The sequence below is a fragment of the Fistularia commersonii genome, chromosome 4 (genome assembly GCF_037954325.1).
Source record: "Fistularia commersonii isolate RoL2024-O1a breed Wild chromosome 4, RoL_Fcom_v1.0, whole genome shotgun sequence".
In the NCBI taxonomy this organism is placed as follows: domain Eukaryota; kingdom Metazoa; phylum Chordata; class Actinopteri; order Syngnathiformes; family Fistulariidae; genus Fistularia; species Fistularia commersonii.
In genome coordinates, this window is record NC_141287.1 from 12,662,531 (window position 1) to 12,683,291 (window position 20,761).

The following is a 20,761-nucleotide window of genomic DNA, read 5'->3' on the forward strand; positions in this document are numbered from 1 at the left end:
TTGTAGAAAAATAGGTATTTATTGACTATTAGTCTCGCCGCAGGTCGATGGGGATCATTTGGGGATCCTGAGCCGGACAGGCGGCAACTTGATGGCCGCCTCGGCCACCTGCGCGCTGATGTCCACGCCCAGCGGAGCCCTGGAACGCAACATAGGTGTGAGAGCGTCCGTCGCTGTGACCCCTCCCTTCCACCCCCAACAACCTCCATCCTTTCTCGGTTGTGACTTACCTGGGCTCATAGCGGACGTCCACGTGCGGGGGCAGGATCCCCTTCCCCTCCCTCAGCCGCTCCACGCCGTTCCTGAAACAAAACCGATCGATTGGGAGTCACCATTAATTCAGCGTGAAGTCAAAGACGGCTGAAACCAGGGATGTCCTGAGGTCACCTGACGCACCAGGCTATCATCACGCCATTGTCTGTGCAGAACCTGGCCGGGGGGCAGACTAGGCGCAGCCCCGTCGCCTGGGCGACAATGCTCAAGGCACCTCGGATGTACTGGTTGCTCGCTACTCCTCCGGACACAACCTGGCGGGGCGGCATGCCTGCATTTAGTCATTCATGAGACAAACCCTCCAGCAGAGTCCAGCCCATCTGGTCTCACCAGGGTGGGATTGTGGGAGGGGAGCAGCCCCTCCGCCCGGCAGAACAGGACAGCACGGTGTGTGCGCTTGGCGAGATGGGAGGCCACCGCGTGCTGGGCAGCTGCGGCGATGTCGCTCACGCGTGACAGCACGGTCCCCGGTTCCACACCTGCGGGGGAGGCCGAGGGAGGATTTACCAAAATGAATCGATGAGGTTTCTTTCACATTTCAAAACACACTTTAACCAACTTGCGCTCCAAGGTATTAGCCTGATTTCTTCAAGGGGGAAATTCATTTGTTACTGCCGCTCCTGCATTCAGGTACACTTGCTCACTGGGCAATTTAGGGCCTCCAATAAAAGTTTTGGGACTCTGGGAAGAAATCTTCAGGGTGTTTCCATGTGTTTTATTTCCAAAATCCAAGTTTTTCATTTTTAAAATCCAAAGATGAGCCATTTTCTCCCATACCTTCCGCTGCCTCCTCCTTTGCGATTGCCATGTTGACCTGATTCCGCAGGCCGGAGAAGGAGAAGCAGCAGTCGTAAGTCTGCCCCATGGGGGTCCTGAAGGTGAAGCGTGCACGGTCCCCATCCCGGGCCAGCAGCTCCACCGCCTGCCCGCCGCTCAGGCCGGAGCACAGTGGGTGTTTGGAGAGAGACAGGCGCCTGGCGATCTGCATAGCAAATAGGTCGTTAAACACGTCATTTAAACTGTATCAAATTGTATCCTTGTAATATAAACCTTTCCCTGATTGTGTAAATTGTTTATGTTACGTAGGTTGTTCTTAAATAACATGAAACCCTGTGTGGATCATGATGGTTTTATTTATTTCTTCAAGTCAGATCAGCACAGCTGTCTGATGACTCTTTCCACGTGGAGCAGGTCTGGACCGCTCTTTAAGGTGATTTGCAGAAACACAACCCCTGAGCGAGCACTTGGTGACGGGGGCGAGGAAACACCCAGGAGCTGGGAATCCAACTGCCAACCTTCCGATCGGAGGGACCCCCGCTCCACCAACTGAGCCACAACCGGCCCCGTTCTTTGGTACAAATATGAACTTTCGATGCTGGTTCTTACTTTATCCAGTGTGTCTCCAGGAGCCTCGTCCAGGGTGCGACCCAGGAGCAGGAAATCATCGACCCCCTTGGCCATGGCGAGTAGTGAGTGACCACCAGACACCAGCAGGACCAGGAACGGAAATTGGACGGGCTGTAGCATCCTGACGGTGAGGGCGTGGGCCTCCATGTGGTGGATGGGGATAAAGGGCTTACTGTGGAGCCTCACGAACCTCCGAGTGAACTCCAGGCCGACACCCAGGCTCAGCGCAAGGCCCGGCATCACGGTGGTCGCCACGGCCGACAGCTGGGCTGGGTCCACGCCTGCCCCTCTGAGGGCCTCCTGGACCACACGGTCAATGTTCTCCCTGTGAAGCTGCTGAGCCACGGTGGGGATGATGCCCCCGGTGCTGATGCAGCAATTCACAGGAGATGAAGAAGCTTCAGATCATCTGGAGGAGGTTGTTTACCCTCCCTCACTCGGCTCAGTGCACCCTCAATTGGCGGCGGTTGGAAGTACATGCTAATACATTAAAACAATTCTTGAAACAGTTGAATCGTAGGTTGGTGGGGGTTGGAAAATTCGGAAGAAATTTACGCGAAAAGCGAATGTAATGCGCCAGAAATTTTGAGTGTATTTATTTTCTAAATTAGACATTGGTGCGGGGTTGCTTTTCCTGGGTGCTTTATTAAAATGACGGACTTGAATGACCCGGATGTCCTAAGATCAAAACTTGAAACTTTAAACTATACACTTATTTCTGGGTGTTTTGGGTTATGCCCACCTGAGATGCACATCTTTCTGGGAGTGCAGAGACTCCCCCAGGATGGTCCCGGTTTCGTCCAGGACGGCGGCCCCGGTGTCATCGCAGCTGGTCTCAATGCCTAGAACCAGCCTGGGCCCGGACACCTTCCCCTGAGAAGAGAGGCGACTCGGGGACGCTAACCGGAACAGCCTCGCCGCGACTTTGAACGAGAACATGGCGCTTAACCCTGGCTTTGCGGATCCACACTTGGTAGGCTGGCGTCACCTCATTGTTAATTTGAACACAATTTAGATAAAAAACAGGGGACACACTGACGAGCCGCGGGACTTTCAGGCTGCAAGGACATCCGATGCGAGCCTGCTAGCTAGCTCGCTAGCAGGCGCTAGCTTGCTAGCTAGCCATCAGACACTAGCCTGCTAATTAGCTATCAGACGCTATCAGATGCTATCCGACCCGCTAACGACCGGACGCTAGCTGGCTAGTTAGCTACCAAACGCTATCAGATGATAGCTATCAGATGCTAGCTCGCCATCCGCTGGTGTCGCATGTAAATAAATTCGTGTAATTGCAAGTACGACACGAAAAAACGATACTAAGAATTATCCCCAAGGACCCGCAATTGTATCGCATCAAAAATACAGTTGAACATTAAACACCACGATAAATAAAAATATAGTAATTCGAGGCTTGGTTCAAAAATAAAGACGAATAAAAGTACACGCTTTGTTGGGGAAGCCTTAGTGGGTTGGACACAGAATCAAACATGGAGGGGAGCTGCTGACGGCCTGTGGCACGCAGAGATATTCTTACCAAATTCTTGATATTTGAAGAGGTAAAGTATATTAAATAATCACTTGATGTAACATCCTGTGTTTTTCTAAGGTTATCACGTCTTTATGATAGCGTTAAATCATTGTTAAGGTTTGTGGTGTCCCCACTTCACACGCGTCCGCAACGAGAATCACGGTCAGCGTCAATGAATACATCCACTCCTCTCATAAATAATATTCACAGATTAAATATAATTCTTATAAAATTGCTTAGTAGCTTAAGCCAAAAATGGCATTAACCCGAGATTGAAGAGAGGAGATGACTAGCCACAAAACAGAAAAACGACACCTGTGTTAACCCCTCGGTGTGCAGGTCAAAAAAATTTATTTATTTTTATTTTATCCAGAGTACCTTTTAAAATACGCAAATTCAAAAATATAACTGCCCAAAATGGTGGCACAGGGGGTAAGGTGTTCTGGTTATTAGAAAACGTAATAGAAGTGTTTCATTTGATGTTAACAAAGGTAAGGAGGAGAGAACGGTCTTTTAAACACCACAAATCATGTTTCCATGATTTTGAGCCTTTTATCAACCCAGAGTTGCCTGTGTCATCGTCAGTGACGGTAGCGTGACCTCCAGCAGGCCACAGGGACGGCCTGCCTGCCTGTGCTGCAGCCCCTCCAGGTTTTAACCAAATTTTATGTTGCCTCCTTTCCTAAAGGAGACATGGAACACCCTGCGTGTATTTCGGAGGAACTGAAGCAGTTTGTCGTGAGCAACGCCCCTCCCACGGCGTATTACATCCCCGATTTCATATCTGAGGAGGAGGAGTCGTACCTCCTCCGACAGGTCTACAAGTCTCCCAAACCTAAGTGGACCCAGCTGTCGGGTCGGCGCCTCCAGAACTGGGGAGGGTCTCCCCACCCTAAGGGCATGTTGGCTGAAAAGATGCCGGACTGGCTCGAGACCTACTGCGAGAGAATCTCCTCTTACGGGGCGTTCGGCGGGAAAACGGCCAATCATGTGTTGGTGAATGAGTATAAAGAGGGCGAGGGGATCATGCCGCATGAGGACGGCCCGTTGTACCACCCCACCGTCACAACTGTCACGCTGGGTTCCCACGCCCTGCTCGACTTCTACACGCCTGTCGGCAGCCTGGAGGGCGAGGCCCCGCTGGCCGAGGGCAGCCGCCGCATCTTCTCGCTGCTGCTGAGGCCGCGGAGCCTCTTCATCATGCAGGACTACATGTACCGGAACCTCCTGCACGGCATCCAGCCGCACAGGCAGGACGCCGTGACGGACCGAGTGCTGAACATGGCCACCGCCAGAGCATCTGTGGGGGAGACGCTGACCCGTGGGACACGGGTGTCACTTACCATCCGCCACGTGCCCAAAGTCATGAAGACCAAACTCCTCCTGGGGCACAAATGAAGGAACATTTGGGACTTTCAAGATCTCCACCAGCCTAGAGGGACATGACTGATGAACTGCAATGTCCAGATCTGGGGAAATCTCTACAGAACTGTGTCTTATGATTATAATAATAATTATTCAACATAACAAATGTAATAAGATGCTCTTCCTGCTACAACAATCTACAAATTGGTGAAATTTATTATTGGTTTTGTCACTACATTCATTTGTTTGATAATTTATCGGTCTTCAAATATAGGAAGAGTGCATACATTTGCATCATGACCAGAAAATTCTTTATTTACCTGTGTCTTTGAGTTTCCTCAATGGTTTTGCCTTTTTTACATTACTTTTTTAAATAGAAACTGTTATTTCCAGGTCTTTGTAGAACAGACAGGGTTAAAGCTACATCCCACTTTAAAGGGATAAATTAAAATAATTGAATTTTGTCAATTTGAAGATTTTATATATGAGTTTGAAGGGCAAAATCACATGGGAAAAAAAAATGAGAATCAAATGTCTTTTCACTTAATACATGTGATTATAACCCACTGATTTTGCCGAAACCGACATCTTTTTTTTTTTTTTTTTTTCTTCAATAAAACTCGATGTTTCTGGGGGAAATTCATGTCTCTCATTTAGCAAAAAAAAAAAGATTAGGACATAATCTGCTATTATATAATGTATTTCCATGTTGTGCTTTTTGATGTTGGTACAATATATACACAAACATTTCCATAACCTTGCATGTTTTGCTCAGGACCCGTCAGATTACGCCAAGACTCTCCCACGGGTCGGATTCACAGCACAGGGGATGTCGAAGGCTAATCTTGTCACCCGGTTGTGCTGTCATGACTCCCCAGGAGGACATGGATGGAATGGAGCCGCAGGCGAAGCGCCGCAGAGGGCCCGGCCACAGTGGCAGCCTGGACTCGTGGGTGGCCCTCCCCGTCCTGTCGGACGAGCAGTCGGACGAGGTGGAGCTGGTGGAGGCGTTCGCCGCCCCCGTCGTGGACAAGAAGCTGACATCTGGTCTGGTCCGCCGGCTCAATGAGCTCCTGCCCTTGAGTGACCTCCAGCACGTCAAGAGGGTGCGACCGGTGACAGAGAAAAGCAGCCCCCACCCGCTGGAGGTGCTGCTGTGCCTTGTCGCAGGGGCGCCAGGCGGGACGGCGGAGGGCGTCAAGTCTCTTTTGCCACCGGACCGACTCGGCCTTGAAGGACTCGGTGAGCCCTTCGTTGTCAGGGTCCCCTCGCGACCCCCTCTGACCAGACCCCAGTTTGAGGTGGCGAGCCGACACTGGCCCACGTCCTTCCATGAGGACAAGCAGCTAAGTGTGGCCCTGAGGGGCGCGCTCTTCAGCTCGTCACAGAGGGCCAGCATGCACGCACACATGTTGGTGGCGCTGGCCGCCGCCAAGCAGGGAAGGGATTTGGGAATGGAGGCGGTGGGGGCGGCCGTCGTCGATCCGGCGACGGACACCATTGTCGCGGCGGGTCACGACTGCCGCGGTGCCCACCCGCTCCACCATGCCGTCTTGGTCTGCATCGACCTGGTGGCGCGGCGACAGGGCGGCGGACGCTACGGCTTTGACGATTTCCCCGCTTGTCGATTCACACAGACGCCCCTCGAAGAGACTGCAAGCGCCCGGGCGTACATCTGCACAGGCTATGACCTTTACGTGACCCGGGAGCCGTGTGTCATGTGCGCCATGGCGCTGGTGCACGCACGCATCGGCCGTGTCTTCTATGGGACGCCGTTCGCCGACGGCGCCTTGGGAAGCAAGTACAAAATCCACACGATGAAGGAGCTCAACCACCGCTTCCAGGTCTTTGAAGGCGTCCTGGGAGAGCAGTGCCAGGAGCTCCAGGCCACAAGCCGAAGCTAGGAAGTGGGCAAAGTGACGTTAATGGCCTGCACGTTTTTTTTAATTTTTTAAAGTTTTTCAAGTTTTTTTACGATTCATCACAAATGAGAAAAATTTTCTTGTTTATTAAAATGTTGGCAGGTCGATCTTCACTTCTTGTCGCCTTTTTTTAGCTGCTGGTGTTTTCATACGAATGACAGGCAAGCAGAGGTGTTACTTCCATCTTTATTAATCAGACATCGTTTTCATTAGGAAAAGTCAACTTTTTATAAAACTGTTCCCAATATTTCAACGGAGTTACCTTTCAGCTCACCGAACACTGCCCCCCCCCTGCGACACAAGGTCCACGATCATCCCTGCAGAACCACATCAGGCGGGTAAGGAGGGGAGGGGGGGGTCGTGGCCTGGAGACGGTGCCAGGGATCTAATCAGATTAATCAACAACGGGGGGAAATATCGGGAACGCTCCCAAGAGTGGCTGCAGGAATGTAAGTCCATCGCACGTCGAGCTTTTCATCGCCATGGTAACCCCCCACCCCCACCGTCTCCGAGTACAGGGCGTTTCTAACCGCATTCACGGCCCAAAACTAAAGGAAAAACTACATGTCTTGCCCCCATTTTTTTTTGATTGGACAGCAAAAGAGGAAACGGTGTAAATAAGATTCCGTACCGGGAGGGAGAGAGGGCTCAGCGGGAGTAAACACCTCTGGGAAATGGATCCGGGGATGCCGCGGCAACAGGGTGAACAGAGGGGGAACCGGACAGCCCCAGCCCCGCCGATCCCCGGGCCAGCCCGGGTCTGGCGCGGGCTGTAAAATCACACACACGCACACACACCATTAAATATTCACATAAGTCGTCTACGAACCGGTTCACCCCCCCAACCCCTTCCCTCTACATTAAAAAAAAAAAAAGACTCCTCTGTGGCGACGGCGGGGTTCACACAAACTGCACGACGCGTCTTCTTTGGGGCGGGCTACGCGAGAATGGGGTGAGGGGTTTAGGGGTGGGATTGCATCGGTGTCAACCGGGCGGGGGAATTAATACTTGTTGATGCCGAGGATGCGGACGCCGTGCAGCTGCGGCAGCTTGGGGATCAACACGCTCAGCAGGGACGCCGTGTTGATGAAGAAGTGCGTTGCGTCGTATTTGGTGTAGAAGCTGGCCAGGAAGTAGCTGAGAATTAGAAGCAGGATGAGGGGTCAGAAACAATGGAGCCTTCACATCCGCAGATATTAGATTGTTTCCAGGTTATTATGGGATTCATTTACAATGTCATATCAACTCCTACAACAAGAGTTACTCAATGAAACGTCACCTTCAGTTTCAATACAGGGTTGTCCAAACTTTCTGCAAAGAGTGCCATATTTGGTGAGGTGAAAATGTGTGTGAGCCAACTATTCAGTTGGACACTTTTTGAACCATTAACATGAAATGAAAATGAACTATTTCATGATTTTTTCATTCCAAATGGCATACTTTTCATGTCTTAATACAGAACACAAATTTAAAGTTTTTACCCAAATCTAATATCACTCATATCTGTCTTTCATATTTGAATACCACATAAAATGAGGGAAAAATAAAACTTTAAGAAAGATTAAACAAATCTAGGTTCATTTTAAACATTTCATACCATTCACTTTTAAATGCTCACTATGAACTTCTATGTTTTGAATGAGCATTGTTGATGAAAACCACCAAGATGAGTGAGAAAGTCTGAAAGCTTGCTACAAAGTTGCTGAACTCACCGATCAATCCAACAGCCACACACCGTGGCAGAGACATTAATACTACCCGCCTGCAAAATTATTGTAGAAGAAATTCTCGGCCCTGGAGCTGTTCAAATAGCCCAAGACTTCAGTTTAATTCTGTCATTAAATACATTTTTGACATGTTTATTTGGTGGTGTGCCATGTGATTTTTCTAATGTAAAATATGCGCTGTGGCTCAAAAAAGGTTGGGAAACAATGATTTATATGATGAGTGAATGAGAGTATGCACGTTTTGGTATTTGACGTAAATGGGAGGGTGAATGTTTGTATGTATCAGTAAGATGTGTCAAATTCTTTATGGTGTGATTGAGAATGACGGGAAACTTTATTTGATCCATTTCCCGTGATTCTCGTTCTGCTAATCTTTTGGTGGACGGTGTTTCTACAGACCCCGAATGTTGCTGCGGTAACACTGAACCAAAGAGGCGGCGGGGAAACACGTACAGGATGATCGGGGAGATGGTGAAGAACTTCCTGGACGACGTGAACTGGACGCCGTAATCCAGCTGCTCCCAGTGGGTAAGGAGCCTGGCTTTACCCTGGTCAGGGGTCTCAAAGGGAGTTCCTTTCACGGCGTGCATGAACACGTACATTCCCTGGGGGCGGACACACACACACACACACACACACACACACACAAACAGGGTGTGAAGAAAGTAACTGAGCATGAAGAAGATAAGTTCTTAAGAGTGATAGCAGGGGACAAGAAATCTTGAAATGACAATGATCAAACTGATAATTATTGGAGCGGCATAGTGGAGCAGTGGTGAGCAAGAAGGTCCCTGGTTGGATTCCAACAGGGGGCCTTTCTGTGCCGAGTGTCTAAATCAGTGGTCTCAAAACTTTTTTGCACCAGGGACCACTCTGATGCATGAAAATGTTTCTGCAGACTTCATATCAGGCAATTTCAAAATTTTTGCGTTCACCGCAAATAAAACATAGCGGGCGTGTAGCTTGTGTATCCCCTGTTGTGAGGAACCCGTAACTGAGGTAGGAATGTTGATATATTCTTTTAAATGCAGTGTTCTTTTTGCTGACGGTTATGCGGACTCATCGTTTACTCGTTTCCTCCCGAAAAAGCTCTCTGGCGATTTTAGTTTCTGGCTCATTTTTTTTCAAGGGCTAGCTTGAAAAGCTGATGTGTGAAATGGTGCAAAAAAAGTTACGTTTGGTGGGAACAGTAGTTTTTCAAAATAAGATGTACTGCTTTGTACTAAGAACAATTTTCTTTGCGGACCGGTAACCATCCGGGGACCACTGCTCTAGATGACGCCTGAATGAGAGGGTGAATAGTTGTATGATTGTAAACGAAGCATGGATAGAAGAGTGAATGGCCGTACGTCTCCGTACGACATGAATAAGAGGTTGAATGAAGAGAGGGTGAATAGTTGTTCATCTTTCTAAGATGTGTCAATGCATGTGCGTCACCATGGGACTTGAATGAGACTGTTTGTCTGTATAAGTATGAATGATTGTATCTTATGTTGCCCTGTGATTGGTCCAGAGCATGGGTGGGCAATTATTTTGGCTGGCGGGCCACGTTTTATATTTAATTTTTATGCGCGGGCTAACTCGGTATCATGTGAATAAAACAAAATGAAAATTGCAATTTAAATATTTGAATTTCTTGGCATATTATGTCAACTTGAGAATTGTTAATGATCATAGAAATGTCCTGACATTATTTTGAATGTAATAATACATAGAAAATCAAACAAGCAAAGGGTAAAAGAAAAGGAGTTTCTAAACTCTATATTGTTTGAAAATACTTGTTAAAATATTCAAAGAAAATACCATTATTGTCCCCCTGCCATTATGAACGTGTATTTAATTAGAATGTATTCTATTTTACTTGGGTTTTTTTAAAAGGTCATTTTAAATTTGAAGATTATGGCGATCTTGAAACACCTAAATAAAATGTGTTTTAAAATAATTTGTTGCTCTGATAGCATTTTTGGTTTGCTGCTGGTGGATAATTTAAGTGCAGCATTTTTTTTCTATTTAATACAAGAAGGACTCAAATGGGCTGAGTATTTTTCTTAAAAGTAACAGTCTACCCAATGTCTTTTTTTCGGAGTTTGAAACGTGTTGTTGCATGCAGAAATGTAATTTTGCTGTCTCTGCAGCTGTTCATAGATTTAAATAAATTGCAGCACATTTGTTTATACATAGCCTAAAGGCAAAAAAACATATTAATTATAATTCATCATTTATTATTAAATTTCAAAATGGTTGTGCAGCTCCCAATGTTTTCCTTACTGTGGGGAAACAGGTCCAAATAGCTGTTCAAGTGCTAAAGGTTGCCGACCTCTGGGCGAGGACGAGTGCGGAAATCAAACCAGGAATGTTCGGTTCCAAGGACAATCACGATAATCCCCTGAGCCACGCCACCACATGTAATAATGAAGGAATGACTTATAATAAATAACCTGATAACATTCAGTCAATAAAAAAAAATCTCAGCCTTGCTGTGATATTTCAATTCAGGTCAAAGGCAGAACCCTTTACAGTGATTGACCAACCGGTAAACAGCTACAGGCCAAAAATAGCGCTTATCTGAGTGACAGGTTTGGCGGAGGGTTTTCGTCATGCAGCGGGGCGCGGATTTCGACTCAGGTCGGGGGGGGGGGGTCCCGCCTGCGTGGGGTCACGTTCTTATCCCAGGGAGGACGCCGGCGTGAGCAGGGCCTCAGTGGAAAAACTTAATATTTGCTCTGGCGTTGAGCTCCTCCCATTGCTCTGTGCAAACCTGGAGTGTGTACTCAGGAAGACGTGCGCCTGACGGAATGTCTCACGGGCCCTTGCTGGTAACCGCAGCAACAGTAGCACCCCAAAAATACATTGCAAATGATCAGCGCCTCCCGATCCATTGAACGTCTGGACAAATCTTGAGTTTCATCTGACAGTTCGGCGGGAGGGGGCGGACACAGGCGTCCCAAAATAAGAAATACGCCAAAAAGAAACCAACAGCACAGTTTCAATTGCATTTAAATGCTTTAAAATAAACACGGGGCCTTGTCAGTTTAACACACCTGTTGTTTCAAGATAAACAGCGGGCAGGTGTGTATCGAGATACCCAGTGGGGAAAGGGGCAACTTACGAAGTTGTGTATGACGTTGGTGAGGGTCCAGACCACCGGGACGCTGAAGAAGGGCATGCTGAGCAGCACGATGTGGAGGATCCCCACCCCGAGGGCGTAGGTCAGCCAGATCCCCCGGCTGTTCATGACCCGGGTGTTGGGGTTCACCTCACTGTGAGCCACACCCACATTCATCCTGGCCTGTGGACAACAGACGAAAAAAAAAAACAACAATTCTGTCACAGAGCGCTTGGAACAAGCGAGAAGAAGAACTATTGTTTCAAAGACGACCCGGACCGTTTTCGGACGAAAAAAAAAAAATGATGTGGAACGCCGCTTCTTACAGCGTGTGGAAATCAGCAGAGGCCGACGGGTGACTCAAACAGCGTCGTCGGCTTGCGCAACAACGGCGAACTCTGCCCCGTGGACCGTGCTTTGCTCCAGACCGGATCCCCGAGGACGGTCAAAGTTCAAGTTGGGGATTGGATAAAAGTTAGCCCATCCAAAACCAGCGTGAGCTGACAACACCCTTCGATATTCCAGACTTTTGCACGTGAGAGGAGCACCGTGGCGCCCTCGACCCCCTACGACTTTACTCCGTTTTTCGGATTTGATCGAGGATGGATGGACGTCATGGAGGCAGCGATGGCGTGTCAGCGTAGCCAAGAGGCCAGTGAGATGCCAAGGCCAGGGCTGATAAGACGTTCCCATTGCAGACAAAACCCAAGGTTGGGCACATTTTCATCCTGAAGGAACTTAACACTTCCTCATCTCCATGGAATGCGATTTTGTTAGATTCCCTGCATTGGCATTTTGACTGGCCACCCTTATGCACGCTTAGTATCGGCCCTGGGGCTGCAGAGATATAGGTCGAGCCCCTGCACCGGTCGTCCCGGTCTATTTGCTGATGAATTGTCGTCGGGACAGCTGCTGTAATACTGACACGACAAAACGTTTCATTTTTCTTTCCTTCAATATGCGTCCCGTCTCGGTTAAAGGAGTGACTGATAAGCGTCCTCTTTGGACCTATTTTTTGTTGTTGTTATTGTTGTTGTTCCACCGGACGAACCGCAGCACCACGCGTCTGAGAGGCTGACGATCGGCGTTGATAATACGTTTTGCGGTCCGAGGTGTTCGATCGGAACCGTCCCAACGGAATCTCACTTACAGGTAGCGGCGATCAGTGGAGGTATTTGCAGAGCCGAGCTCCCACGGATAGACGAGGTCTGCCTCCCTGTTGATGTGTGCAGTTCACGGTGAACTGACCCGAGCGGAAGGAGACGTGTGGCGACGTGTTATCGTCGTGTTCGAAGCGGACTTTGCCCGTCCGTTGTCTTCTCAGGATCGAGACACAACCTGAACAAAGTCGTTTGACGCATGAATGTGAACGAAGAGGTTTTCACGGTAAATAAAGTCCTGAAAAATAACAGATTTATCGGGGAAAATACTCGAGTGCGGCCGCCTCGTAAATAATCTGGGCCCTTTAAACATACCCCAGGGCAAATTTCTTCGGAATAAACCCGGAAGTCTGCCCTCGTGACACTTCTGACCAATCACCATTCAACACAGGGGGCGGGAATCGGATCACTTCCGGCTTGTCGTTCCTGTGAGTTGTTCAGCAAATATCCACAGGGATTCTGACTGAATTTTAAACATTTTCGATCTTGACTCTAATCTTGATATTTGGTTTGCCATGAGATCACATTTGTTCCCGTAAGTGCGTCGATCGGGATTCGTCATGGTGTGGGAATTTGCTTTTAAGGCGTTTAAAAACACGCACAACAGCTAGCTAGTCCTGGTCTGTGCAATGAATCACCACCGTTATGTACTCATGAAAACGCGTTTATTTCAAGAAATCAAAAGTGTCATAATAAAGTGCCTTTCTTTATAGTTCATTTTAATGTTTTGCCTGTCGCTTGAAAAAAAAAACTGAATTCATTCCGGTGTTTCAGTCGAAGCGAAGGGGCCAAGATTAAATCGGAAAAAGAAAATTTATGCTTATTATGCAAACATCAAAATGGATAAAATCAGCACACCGACAGAAAGAGCTGTGGTAATTCCAGGCAGAAATAAGAATGCCTTTTATTCAGATATTTCCAGACGTGTCCTAAAGATTTGAATAGGAAAATTGGGGAAATAAACTTAAACATCGGGTAGTTAACAGAAACAGTAAGGGACCAGAATATTTTGCAGAGAATTAAGGCTTTATGTATCCCACAACGGTGAAATTAAATTGTCAAAGCAGCATTACAGGCTACAGTGTGCAAAAAGGAATGATAGAAAGAATATGCAAATAAGGATATAGGTACAAATAAATAAAATAAAGTACAATTCAAAACGAACCGAAATTAAAGAAAGCTGTGGTTATTAAAAATGTAATAAGTTGTCTTTAATGTTACTCTTTTTATTAAATGACTCAATTCAGAAATTAAATTTTACATATATACATAATTAATTCCTCTTCCCCTTCTTTATAAGGTAGCTGAAAACATGAAGCAGCTGCCTGCTGCCACCGTGCGGCTGCTGTCCAGCTCACAGGTCATCACCTCCGTGGCCAACGTTGTGAAGGAATTGATGGAAAACTCGCTAGATGCCGAGGCCTCCAACATTGACGTGAAGCTGGTACTGAGCCTCTTGGGTTTTTTTTTTTTTTCAATTGTGAAAAGCACCTGAATATAAACAAGCGATAATGAGAACATTTTGTTTTTCCCGCTGCAGGAGAACTACGGCTTGGACCGGATAGAGATCCGCGACAACGGCCACGGGATCAAAGCGGCGGACGCTCCTGTCATGGCCGTCAGACACTTCACCTCGAAGATCTGCAGCCACGAGGACTTGGAGCGTCTGCAGACATACGGCTTCAGAGGGGAGGCGCTGGGCTCCATCTGCGCCGTCGCTGAGGTAACGCTGATGACAAACGCTGATGCAGTTATTTTTGGCGGATTTTATTGATATAGCATCAAATCCCAACAGAGTTGTCCAATGACCCTTCCCACATCGAGCAAATCTGAACCACCAGTCTTTATGGTGATTTACAGAAACCCCAAATTCCTCCCCAGGTGCCTTTTAGCGATGCACAAATGTCGGATAGATCCCAGCTCAATATGGGCGGCCTTCTGCCTTGACCGGGTCGGGGAGAGTGAAAGCAAGTGAATAGAGTAATAGAAAGGGGTGATCGACACATTCCTGGTGGAGAGGTACAGGCACAAATGATCTTGTGCTAATTAAAACAGTCGATTTGATTTTTAAATTAACTTTACTGTTATTTCACGTGTACAAGAAAACAAAATGCATTTTAGCATCCAACCAGAAGTGAAAAAAGCAGGAGGTGCGTATATGATAAATAAATTAACAGGATGTACATGGTATATTACAGCAATAATTTACAAGGTATTTCCAGATAGGGTGCTATGAACATATACCGATAGATATGTGTATTAAATGTAGTAGACAGGAACTATGGACATCATTTTTAAGTAGAAATGTACAGATGATAAGCAATGCTATACAGTAGCGCTAACACTTACATGCTAATAGCCAAAACAATACATTGATAACTTTTAATATTCATAGAATAAACAATAACGGTGAGTGTCTGGCAAGACGCTGCGCAAATCAAGCCAGGTCCCCTTGGAATATCTACTTTGTAAAATAGCAATGCATTACATGAGGTTTTCCACCCTTCCTCATTTTACCCAAACTAAAAATACATAACCCCAAAACAGTTTCCTTAAATGGCTCTTTTGGTATTTGACTTCTATATTGAGAGATCGTGAAGGAGGTTGGTGTGAGAGTATAGGTTTAGATGGAGGAAGATGTTTGGAGAAGAAGACTGAAGTTTCAGTTTTCTAAGGTCACTCTTGACATAAAATGCATTTGGCCCATCATACTACAATTCAGACTAACAATTTTGAGGTTCTATTTCTGATGCTACCAAGTCGGAGTTCTTAAGTCATATTTACAGCTGACGCAGAACATGTACTTCCTGCTTTATGAATTGTTTATGAACGCTGATGTCCCGCATTGCTGTTCGTCCTCCAGGTGTCCGTCACCACCAAGACGCAGGACGACGACGTCAGCACCCAGTACATGTTGGATTTTACAGGGAATGTCGTTTCCCAGAAGCCATCTCACCACGGACAAGGTGGGCGTCCGTCGCGCAGGCTGCCGTAGGCTACCCACTCAGGCTCCTTTCTCATTACTTCCTACTTTTACATTGACCTCAAGGTGACTCATTTGTGATCCATTTTTATTTCACTGCCTTGCTTTTAAAAACAAATTTGATTCCGGTTCTCCAGTTTCCTCTGACAGTCCAGAAACACTCAGGAGGTTCAGGGGGTGAATGACCATGTAAATGAGGAAGTGAATGGCTGTATGTCTATGACCTGTGACTGAGCAGATTATTTATTCTTCATTAATCCCCTTGGGGGAAGTAGTTCTCTGCAATGAACCAATCATGGATGAACCATGAGCAGTAGGCTGCCGTCCACTAGTGCCAGGGGAGCGGTTAGGGTTTTGTAAGTAGCTTTGGATAGAAGCATCTGTCAAATGACTGTAAGGTAATATAATGTCATGGGTTCAGTGTCTTGCTCAACAACACTTCGACGCACAAGGAGGAGCCGGGAATCAAACCAGGAATCTTCGATTCCAAAGACGATTGCTCTACCTCATGTGTCACGCCGTGCCTAATAGATGGTTGTGTGTCTGTTTTTGTGGCCCTGCGATCGCTTGATGTGTACCAGGTAAATCCCGCCTCTCACCCAACGACAGCTGGGATAGGCTCCAACAACTCAAGTGCAGGATAAGGGGTATAGATAATGAATGAACGAATGACACAAAGGGTAAACATTCATTCGTTCATTCAATTTTCAGGGTCACCGGGATGCCGGAGCCTATACAGCTGTCATCGTACGGGAGGCGGGGTTCACCCCGATCAATAACGGGGCCACATATCAAGACTTTCAACCATTCACCCTTTCCTTCACACATATAGACATCCATTCACTCTCATTCAAAGAGACAAATGTTCACCTTAACATCAGCAAAATTAATCGTGTGTGTGCGTGTGCGTGTGCGTGTGCGTGTGCGTGTGCGTGTGCGTGTGTGTGTGTGTACGCATGCGATATAGGCACGACAGTGAGCGCCCTCAAGCTCTTCCGCAACCTCCCTGTGAGGCGGCAGTACTACTCCTCGGCCAAGAAGTGCAAGGAGGAACTGAAGAAGGTGCAGGACCTGCTGTCGGCGTACGCCCTGGTCAGACCCGAGCTGAGGCTCACACTCGTGCACAACAAGGTCCGTGCTCGCTGTGGCGCTCTCACGTCACACACAGGATGGACGCCGCTGTACACGGCGACCACCAGGTGTCCTCATCCGTCCTCAGATGATCGTGGGTCGATCGGTTGTGAAGTCCGGCAGGTCCTTAAAGTCACTGCTGAACATCTCCAACGCCACTTCCGATGAAGCTCCGACCTCCAATATTTGCCAGAGGATTTACTCCCCTGAGCTCCTTGCTGCATCAGATCAATAATCTTTTAGGAGATCAGGTGGAAAATTGCCCAGGATTTAGATATTCAGTCCCGCCCCCTGCAGAAAAGCCTTGAACTCTGAACTTTCTTTTCCTTTCCTTCCTTTCCTGACTTGCAATCATTCCCTTTCTTTCACTCCTTTTCATACTTTCCTTCCTTTCCTTAAGTCCTTTCCTTGTCCTTCCTCTCCTCTCCAATCAGCATCCTTTGCAGATCGGAGAAAAGAGGTTGCAAATACTTTCCTTTCCATACCTCCTTTCCTTAAGTCCTCTCCTCCCTTTCTTTCCTTACCTTACTTTCTTTTCGTTCCAATCCGCACCCTTTGCAAGGCTGCAACTTACCAGTCTTGCCTTTCTTTTCATTTCATTTCCTTCCCTTCCTTTCCCTTCCTTTCCCTTCCTTTCCCTTCCTTTCCCTTCCGTTCCTTCCTTTCTTCCTTCCTTTCTACACCACCAGTGGAAATTACTGGTGGCACGGGAGACCCGGCAAAAATGGCGCCTGCAGGGCGTCATCCGATGAGGTTTCGGCAGCTTCCTACAAACGAGAAACGAGTCCCAGAAACAAACTGAAGATGAAGCGCATCATCTGCGCACCTGTGGTTAAAAATGGCCGCCGGCATGAGAATCAACCCCCCCTACCAACCACCACCACCAAATGTTTTTTGGTACAATCTTAAATTAGCCGCCTTTGTTAAATGTTCTATTTAATGTCCGAAGCCGAAGGTTGCGTGTTGTCGCTCTCTCGCCAGCGGTGTAATTCCTGGCCGGCGGGTCGCCTGCACGCGTCGAAGGGCATCTTTAAAACACCGCTGATTACTTTTAAAGGCCGTTTGCGTTTGACCCCCGATCACGACCTCGACCTCCGGCGCCCCCCGCCGGTCCCAGAGGCCCCGAGGGACGGCACTAATTCCCGAGCCATGGCTGGAAAAGCCAAAGGGGCGAGAGGGAGCGGGTCCTCGGGTGCCGGGCCCCTCGGCCCCGGGGCCTCCTCCCGCCGCTCCTCTCTTTCACCCCCTCACTTTAACTCACTTGCCCGTAAATCAGCCGCTCCTCCGTTTTTACTGCTTCATGCTGCACCGCACCTTCTCCCCTTTCCTTTTCCGTTCCTTCCCCTCCTTCCCTTCCCTTTATTTCATTTCCTTCACAATTTTACTTACTTTTCCTTTTCTTACTCCCTTTCCTCACTGTCTTCTCCTTTCCTTTCCTTTCCTTTCCTTTCCTTTCCTTTCCTTCCCTTCCCTTACTGTGTCCTCCTTTCCTGTCCTTTCCTTCTTTCTTTCCTTTCCTTTCCTTTCCTTTCCTTTCCTTACTGTCTTCTCCTTTCCTTACCTTTCCTTCTCTTATTTTCCTTTCTTTCTCTTCTCATCCTTTCCTTTCTTACTTTCCTTACTTTCTCCACCTTTCCTTTCCTTTTCTTACCTCCTTTCCTTACTTTGGTTCCTTTCCTTTTCTTTCCATTTCTTCCTTTCTCTTCCTTTCCTTACCTTTACTTTTCTTACTTCATTTCCTTTCCTTACTGTCTCCTCCTTTCCTTTTCCTTTCTTAGTTTCCTTTCCTTTTTTTTCTCCACCTTTCCTTTCCTTTTTTCCTTTCCTGCAGTGCACGTTTCCTCCTCCTGCCTTTGACTTTGGCATTTTTTTCATTCTACCCGTTCTCTCCCCCCGTTTCTTTCCTCTTGCTTCCACGCGCTTTTTTTCTTCTCCGCATTTCGTGGAAAATGCACCCTCGTCCACTTCCACGCGAGGCCGCAAGATGTCGTTTGTGTTCACGCTCACTTTTCCGTTGTTCTGTGTTTTCTGTGCCACCTTGGCGGGGGGAGGGTCGTGCATCACACACACACACACACACACACACACACACATGCACAAACTGCCGGTCATGTTTGGTTTGTTCCATTACATAAGATTAAATTAATCAGGTGTGTGTTTGGAGCCGAACCTCCTCGTCCCTACTGGCCTCTCCGTTCTTCTTGCGGGCACCGCAAACACAAAATACTGACCGTGAACTCTGATTTGGCCGATTATGACGCCCGAGTAAGCTGCTGAACTCAGCACCGGGCACGGGTTGTGTTTCACGGACCCGGACTTGTGCGTGCGTGTGTGTGCGTGCGTGCGTGCGTGTGTGTGTGTGTAGGCCAGTCGGCGAGGGGGCACACGACCACCGCGCTGCTTTTCGTAGAAAATCAGCTTCCATGCTAAAGGGGGGAGTCGCGCCCAGAGTTCTGTGCCATCAGCACTCAGTTGCCCCCCTACCCTTTACCCCCCGCCACCGCCACCACCCCTCCGCTCGTCAGCCCCGCTATTCGGCCCGTGTCGTCTTTCACAGCTTCTTCAAGAGCTGCTCGTGGGGGCTGATCCGCTTACATGTGCCAGATTGCGGGTTTAATGGCTGAGACCTGACCTGCGGCCGAGCGCATGCTTCTAGAAATGAACACCCCGGTTGGTGTGTGTGTATGTGTGTGTGTGTGTGTGTGTGCAGAGTGTGGGGGTGTAATCACCACTAGACAAACTGCCTATGGATGTCAACATGTTTCAGCAAAATATATTTTCAAATTCCTTTGGTTTTACTCAAGAAATATGAGCCCAATGGACGATTTAATGGCCGACGTGCATCTGTATCACCGATGCCGTGCGTTTGCGCAATCGCGCACTGCTCCAGCGTTCACCGAGCACAGCGAATCTATGCTGCGCACAAAATAAAATCCAAGCTGAACTGTAAATAAAATAAATGTGTTTAATTTATTTACAGTTCAGCTTTGTTGTGCGCGGAGACAGTGGAGCAGTGCACGATTGTGCAAATGCGTGGCTCAGAGGGAACAGTGATCTGTATAAATACATATTTACATATATATAAACTTACGTGTGTGTATAAATCAATATATATGTATATGTTTATGTATGACCGTATAGATGGAGGTACTGAATTTGGCTGCTATGAAAACCCGATAGATCAAAAACCAACAAATAAAGATCAGTTAAATTTGTTATACTGTCGATGTTCGGTTGAATGTGGGGCAGCTGTGTCTGACGCTGTTTCTGTCGTCATGGCGATACGGGGACGGCGTGCCCAAGCTTTCCTGTGTTTCGACACGCAAAGTAAACATGTATCCTGCGTCCAGTAATGTTTGGATGACGTGGTGATGCGTTTAAGGGCCCCCCTAAGCCAAGCACCATCAGGGGAAGTCGCGCTTGAACGTGTCACATCGCCCTTCCGTTGTCATCAGCCACACTGTATTGATTTATCAGAAATCGATCAATCTAGCTGACTAGCGTGCCCGGGCTTGGACGTTTGTTGAGACGTTGCCGTCCGTCTCGTTCCAGGTAGCCATCTGGCAGAAGCCGAAAGTGGCTGACCTAAGGAGCGCGCTCAACGCCGTACTTGGGGCCGGCGCCGCCGCCAGCCTGCTCCCGTGCCACCATCGCCAGGAGGACCCAGAGGTCAGTGAATTTCGATTTAGCTGAATAACCATCCAGAAACGGAGGAGATACCGGAGATTGGTTGTTTCCGTTGGCGCGCCGGTGGATAATTAAAGTGTCGGGTTCCCTCCGGGCGTCAGTCATGCCCGCTGCCAGCAGGCGGTGTAAACAGCGATGTCAGCTATGCTGCCTCCCATCTGAGCGTGGAGCTCACATTTGCGGGTCTCACATGACGATTGCTCACCTTTGCACTATGATGGATGAGCGTCACAGGGATCTGGCACGGAAGCGGCGAGCTCCCTCCCTCCCCACCCGTCATTACAGGGATGATTTGGCCGTGCCCTTCCTCACGTTGCACACATCCCAAAGCCGAATCCATGTTTGAAACAATCGAGCTTTAGGTGTCGGAATACAAAATCGATGTTCTTTAGCGGACTCTTCAAGGCTAAAGTCCACTTCCTTTTCCTTCCAAGGTGAAGTGATGGATGCCACCATTTTCAGTGCCCATCAG

At 48.0% G+C, this 20,761-nt stretch overlaps 5 protein-coding genes across 13 annotated transcripts in view; 3 read left to right on the forward strand and 2 right to left on the reverse strand.

The window, feature by feature from the left end:
- On the reverse strand, nucleotides 1-2,920 carry osgepl1 (O-sialoglycoprotein endopeptidase-like 1). Its single transcript, XM_086145351.1, has 8 exons — nucleotides 2,730-2,920; nucleotides 2,423-2,693; nucleotides 1,660-2,047; nucleotides 1,051-1,255; nucleotides 604-752; nucleotides 397-527; nucleotides 231-302; nucleotides 1-139 (listed from the first exon to the last, which is right to left on the reverse strand). The coding sequence occupies exons 2-8, from the start codon at nucleotides 2,617-2,619 to the stop codon at nucleotides 55-57; spliced, it is 1,227 nt and encodes a 408-aa protein (XP_086001477.1). The 5' UTR covers nucleotides 2,620-2,693; nucleotides 2,730-2,920; the 3' UTR covers nucleotides 1-54.
- On the forward strand, nucleotides 2,511-7,630 carry adat3 (adenosine deaminase tRNA specific 3). Of its 2 annotated transcripts, none has more exons than XM_086145352.1 (2): nucleotides 2,511-2,653; nucleotides 5,452-7,630. In XM_086145352.1, exons 1-2 carry the CDS (start codon nucleotides 2,618-2,620, stop codon nucleotides 6,475-6,477), a joined length of 1,062 nt encoding a protein of 353 aa, XP_086001478.1. In that variant the 5' UTR covers nucleotides 2,511-2,617; the 3' UTR covers nucleotides 6,478-7,630. The 2 variants fall into 2 exon arrangements, with proteins under 2 accessions (XP_086001478.1, XP_086001479.1); XM_086145353.1 differs by lacking the exon at nucleotides 2,511-2,653 and adding an exon at nucleotides 3,143-3,236.
- alkbh6 (alkB homolog 6, nucleotide demethylase) lies at nucleotides 2,546-5,212 on the forward strand. 2 transcript variants are annotated; one of them, XM_086145355.1, is made up of 2 exons: nucleotides 2,546-2,653; nucleotides 3,897-5,212. In XM_086145355.1, exon 2 carries the CDS (start codon nucleotides 3,902-3,904, stop codon nucleotides 4,604-4,606), a length of 705 nt encoding a protein of 234 aa, XP_086001481.1. In that variant the 5' UTR covers nucleotides 2,546-2,653; nucleotides 3,897-3,901; the 3' UTR covers nucleotides 4,607-5,212. The 2 variants fall into 2 exon arrangements, with proteins under 2 accessions (XP_086001481.1, XP_086001480.1); XM_086145354.1 differs by lacking the exon at nucleotides 2,546-2,653 and adding an exon at nucleotides 3,141-3,236.
- Nucleotides 6,666-12,789, reverse strand: ormdl1 (ORMDL sphingolipid biosynthesis regulator 1). The gene is made up of 4 exons (XM_086145357.1): nucleotides 12,479-12,789; nucleotides 11,332-11,511; nucleotides 8,676-8,827; nucleotides 6,666-7,632 (listed from the first exon to the last, which is right to left on the reverse strand). The coding sequence occupies exons 2-4, from the start codon at nucleotides 11,503-11,505 to the stop codon at nucleotides 7,497-7,499; spliced, it is 462 nt and encodes a 153-aa protein (XP_086001483.1). The 5' UTR covers nucleotides 11,506-11,511; nucleotides 12,479-12,789; the 3' UTR covers nucleotides 6,666-7,496.
- The window catches only part of pms1 (PMS1 homolog 1, mismatch repair system component), a 19,846-nt gene continuing 11,028 nt past the window's right edge, over nucleotides 11,944-20,761 (forward strand). For 2 of the 7 annotated variants that reach the window (XM_086145340.1, XM_086145344.1), the window contains exons 1-6: nucleotides 12,891-13,023; nucleotides 13,789-13,932; nucleotides 14,029-14,211; nucleotides 15,352-15,454; nucleotides 16,439-16,602; nucleotides 20,155-20,271. In XM_086145340.1, coding sequence (XP_086001466.1) covers nucleotides 13,801-13,932; nucleotides 14,029-14,211; nucleotides 15,352-15,454; nucleotides 16,439-16,602; nucleotides 20,155-20,271 — 699 coding nt within the window. In that variant the 5' untranslated portion in view covers nucleotides 12,891-13,023; nucleotides 13,789-13,800. Of the gene's footprint in view, nucleotides 12,039-12,890; nucleotides 13,024-13,788; nucleotides 13,933-14,028; nucleotides 14,212-15,351; nucleotides 15,455-16,438; nucleotides 16,603-20,154; nucleotides 20,272-20,761 lie in introns of those variants that run through there. The other 5 variants (XM_086145343.1, XM_086145345.1, XM_086145346.1 and 2 more) reach the window with 5 other exon arrangements.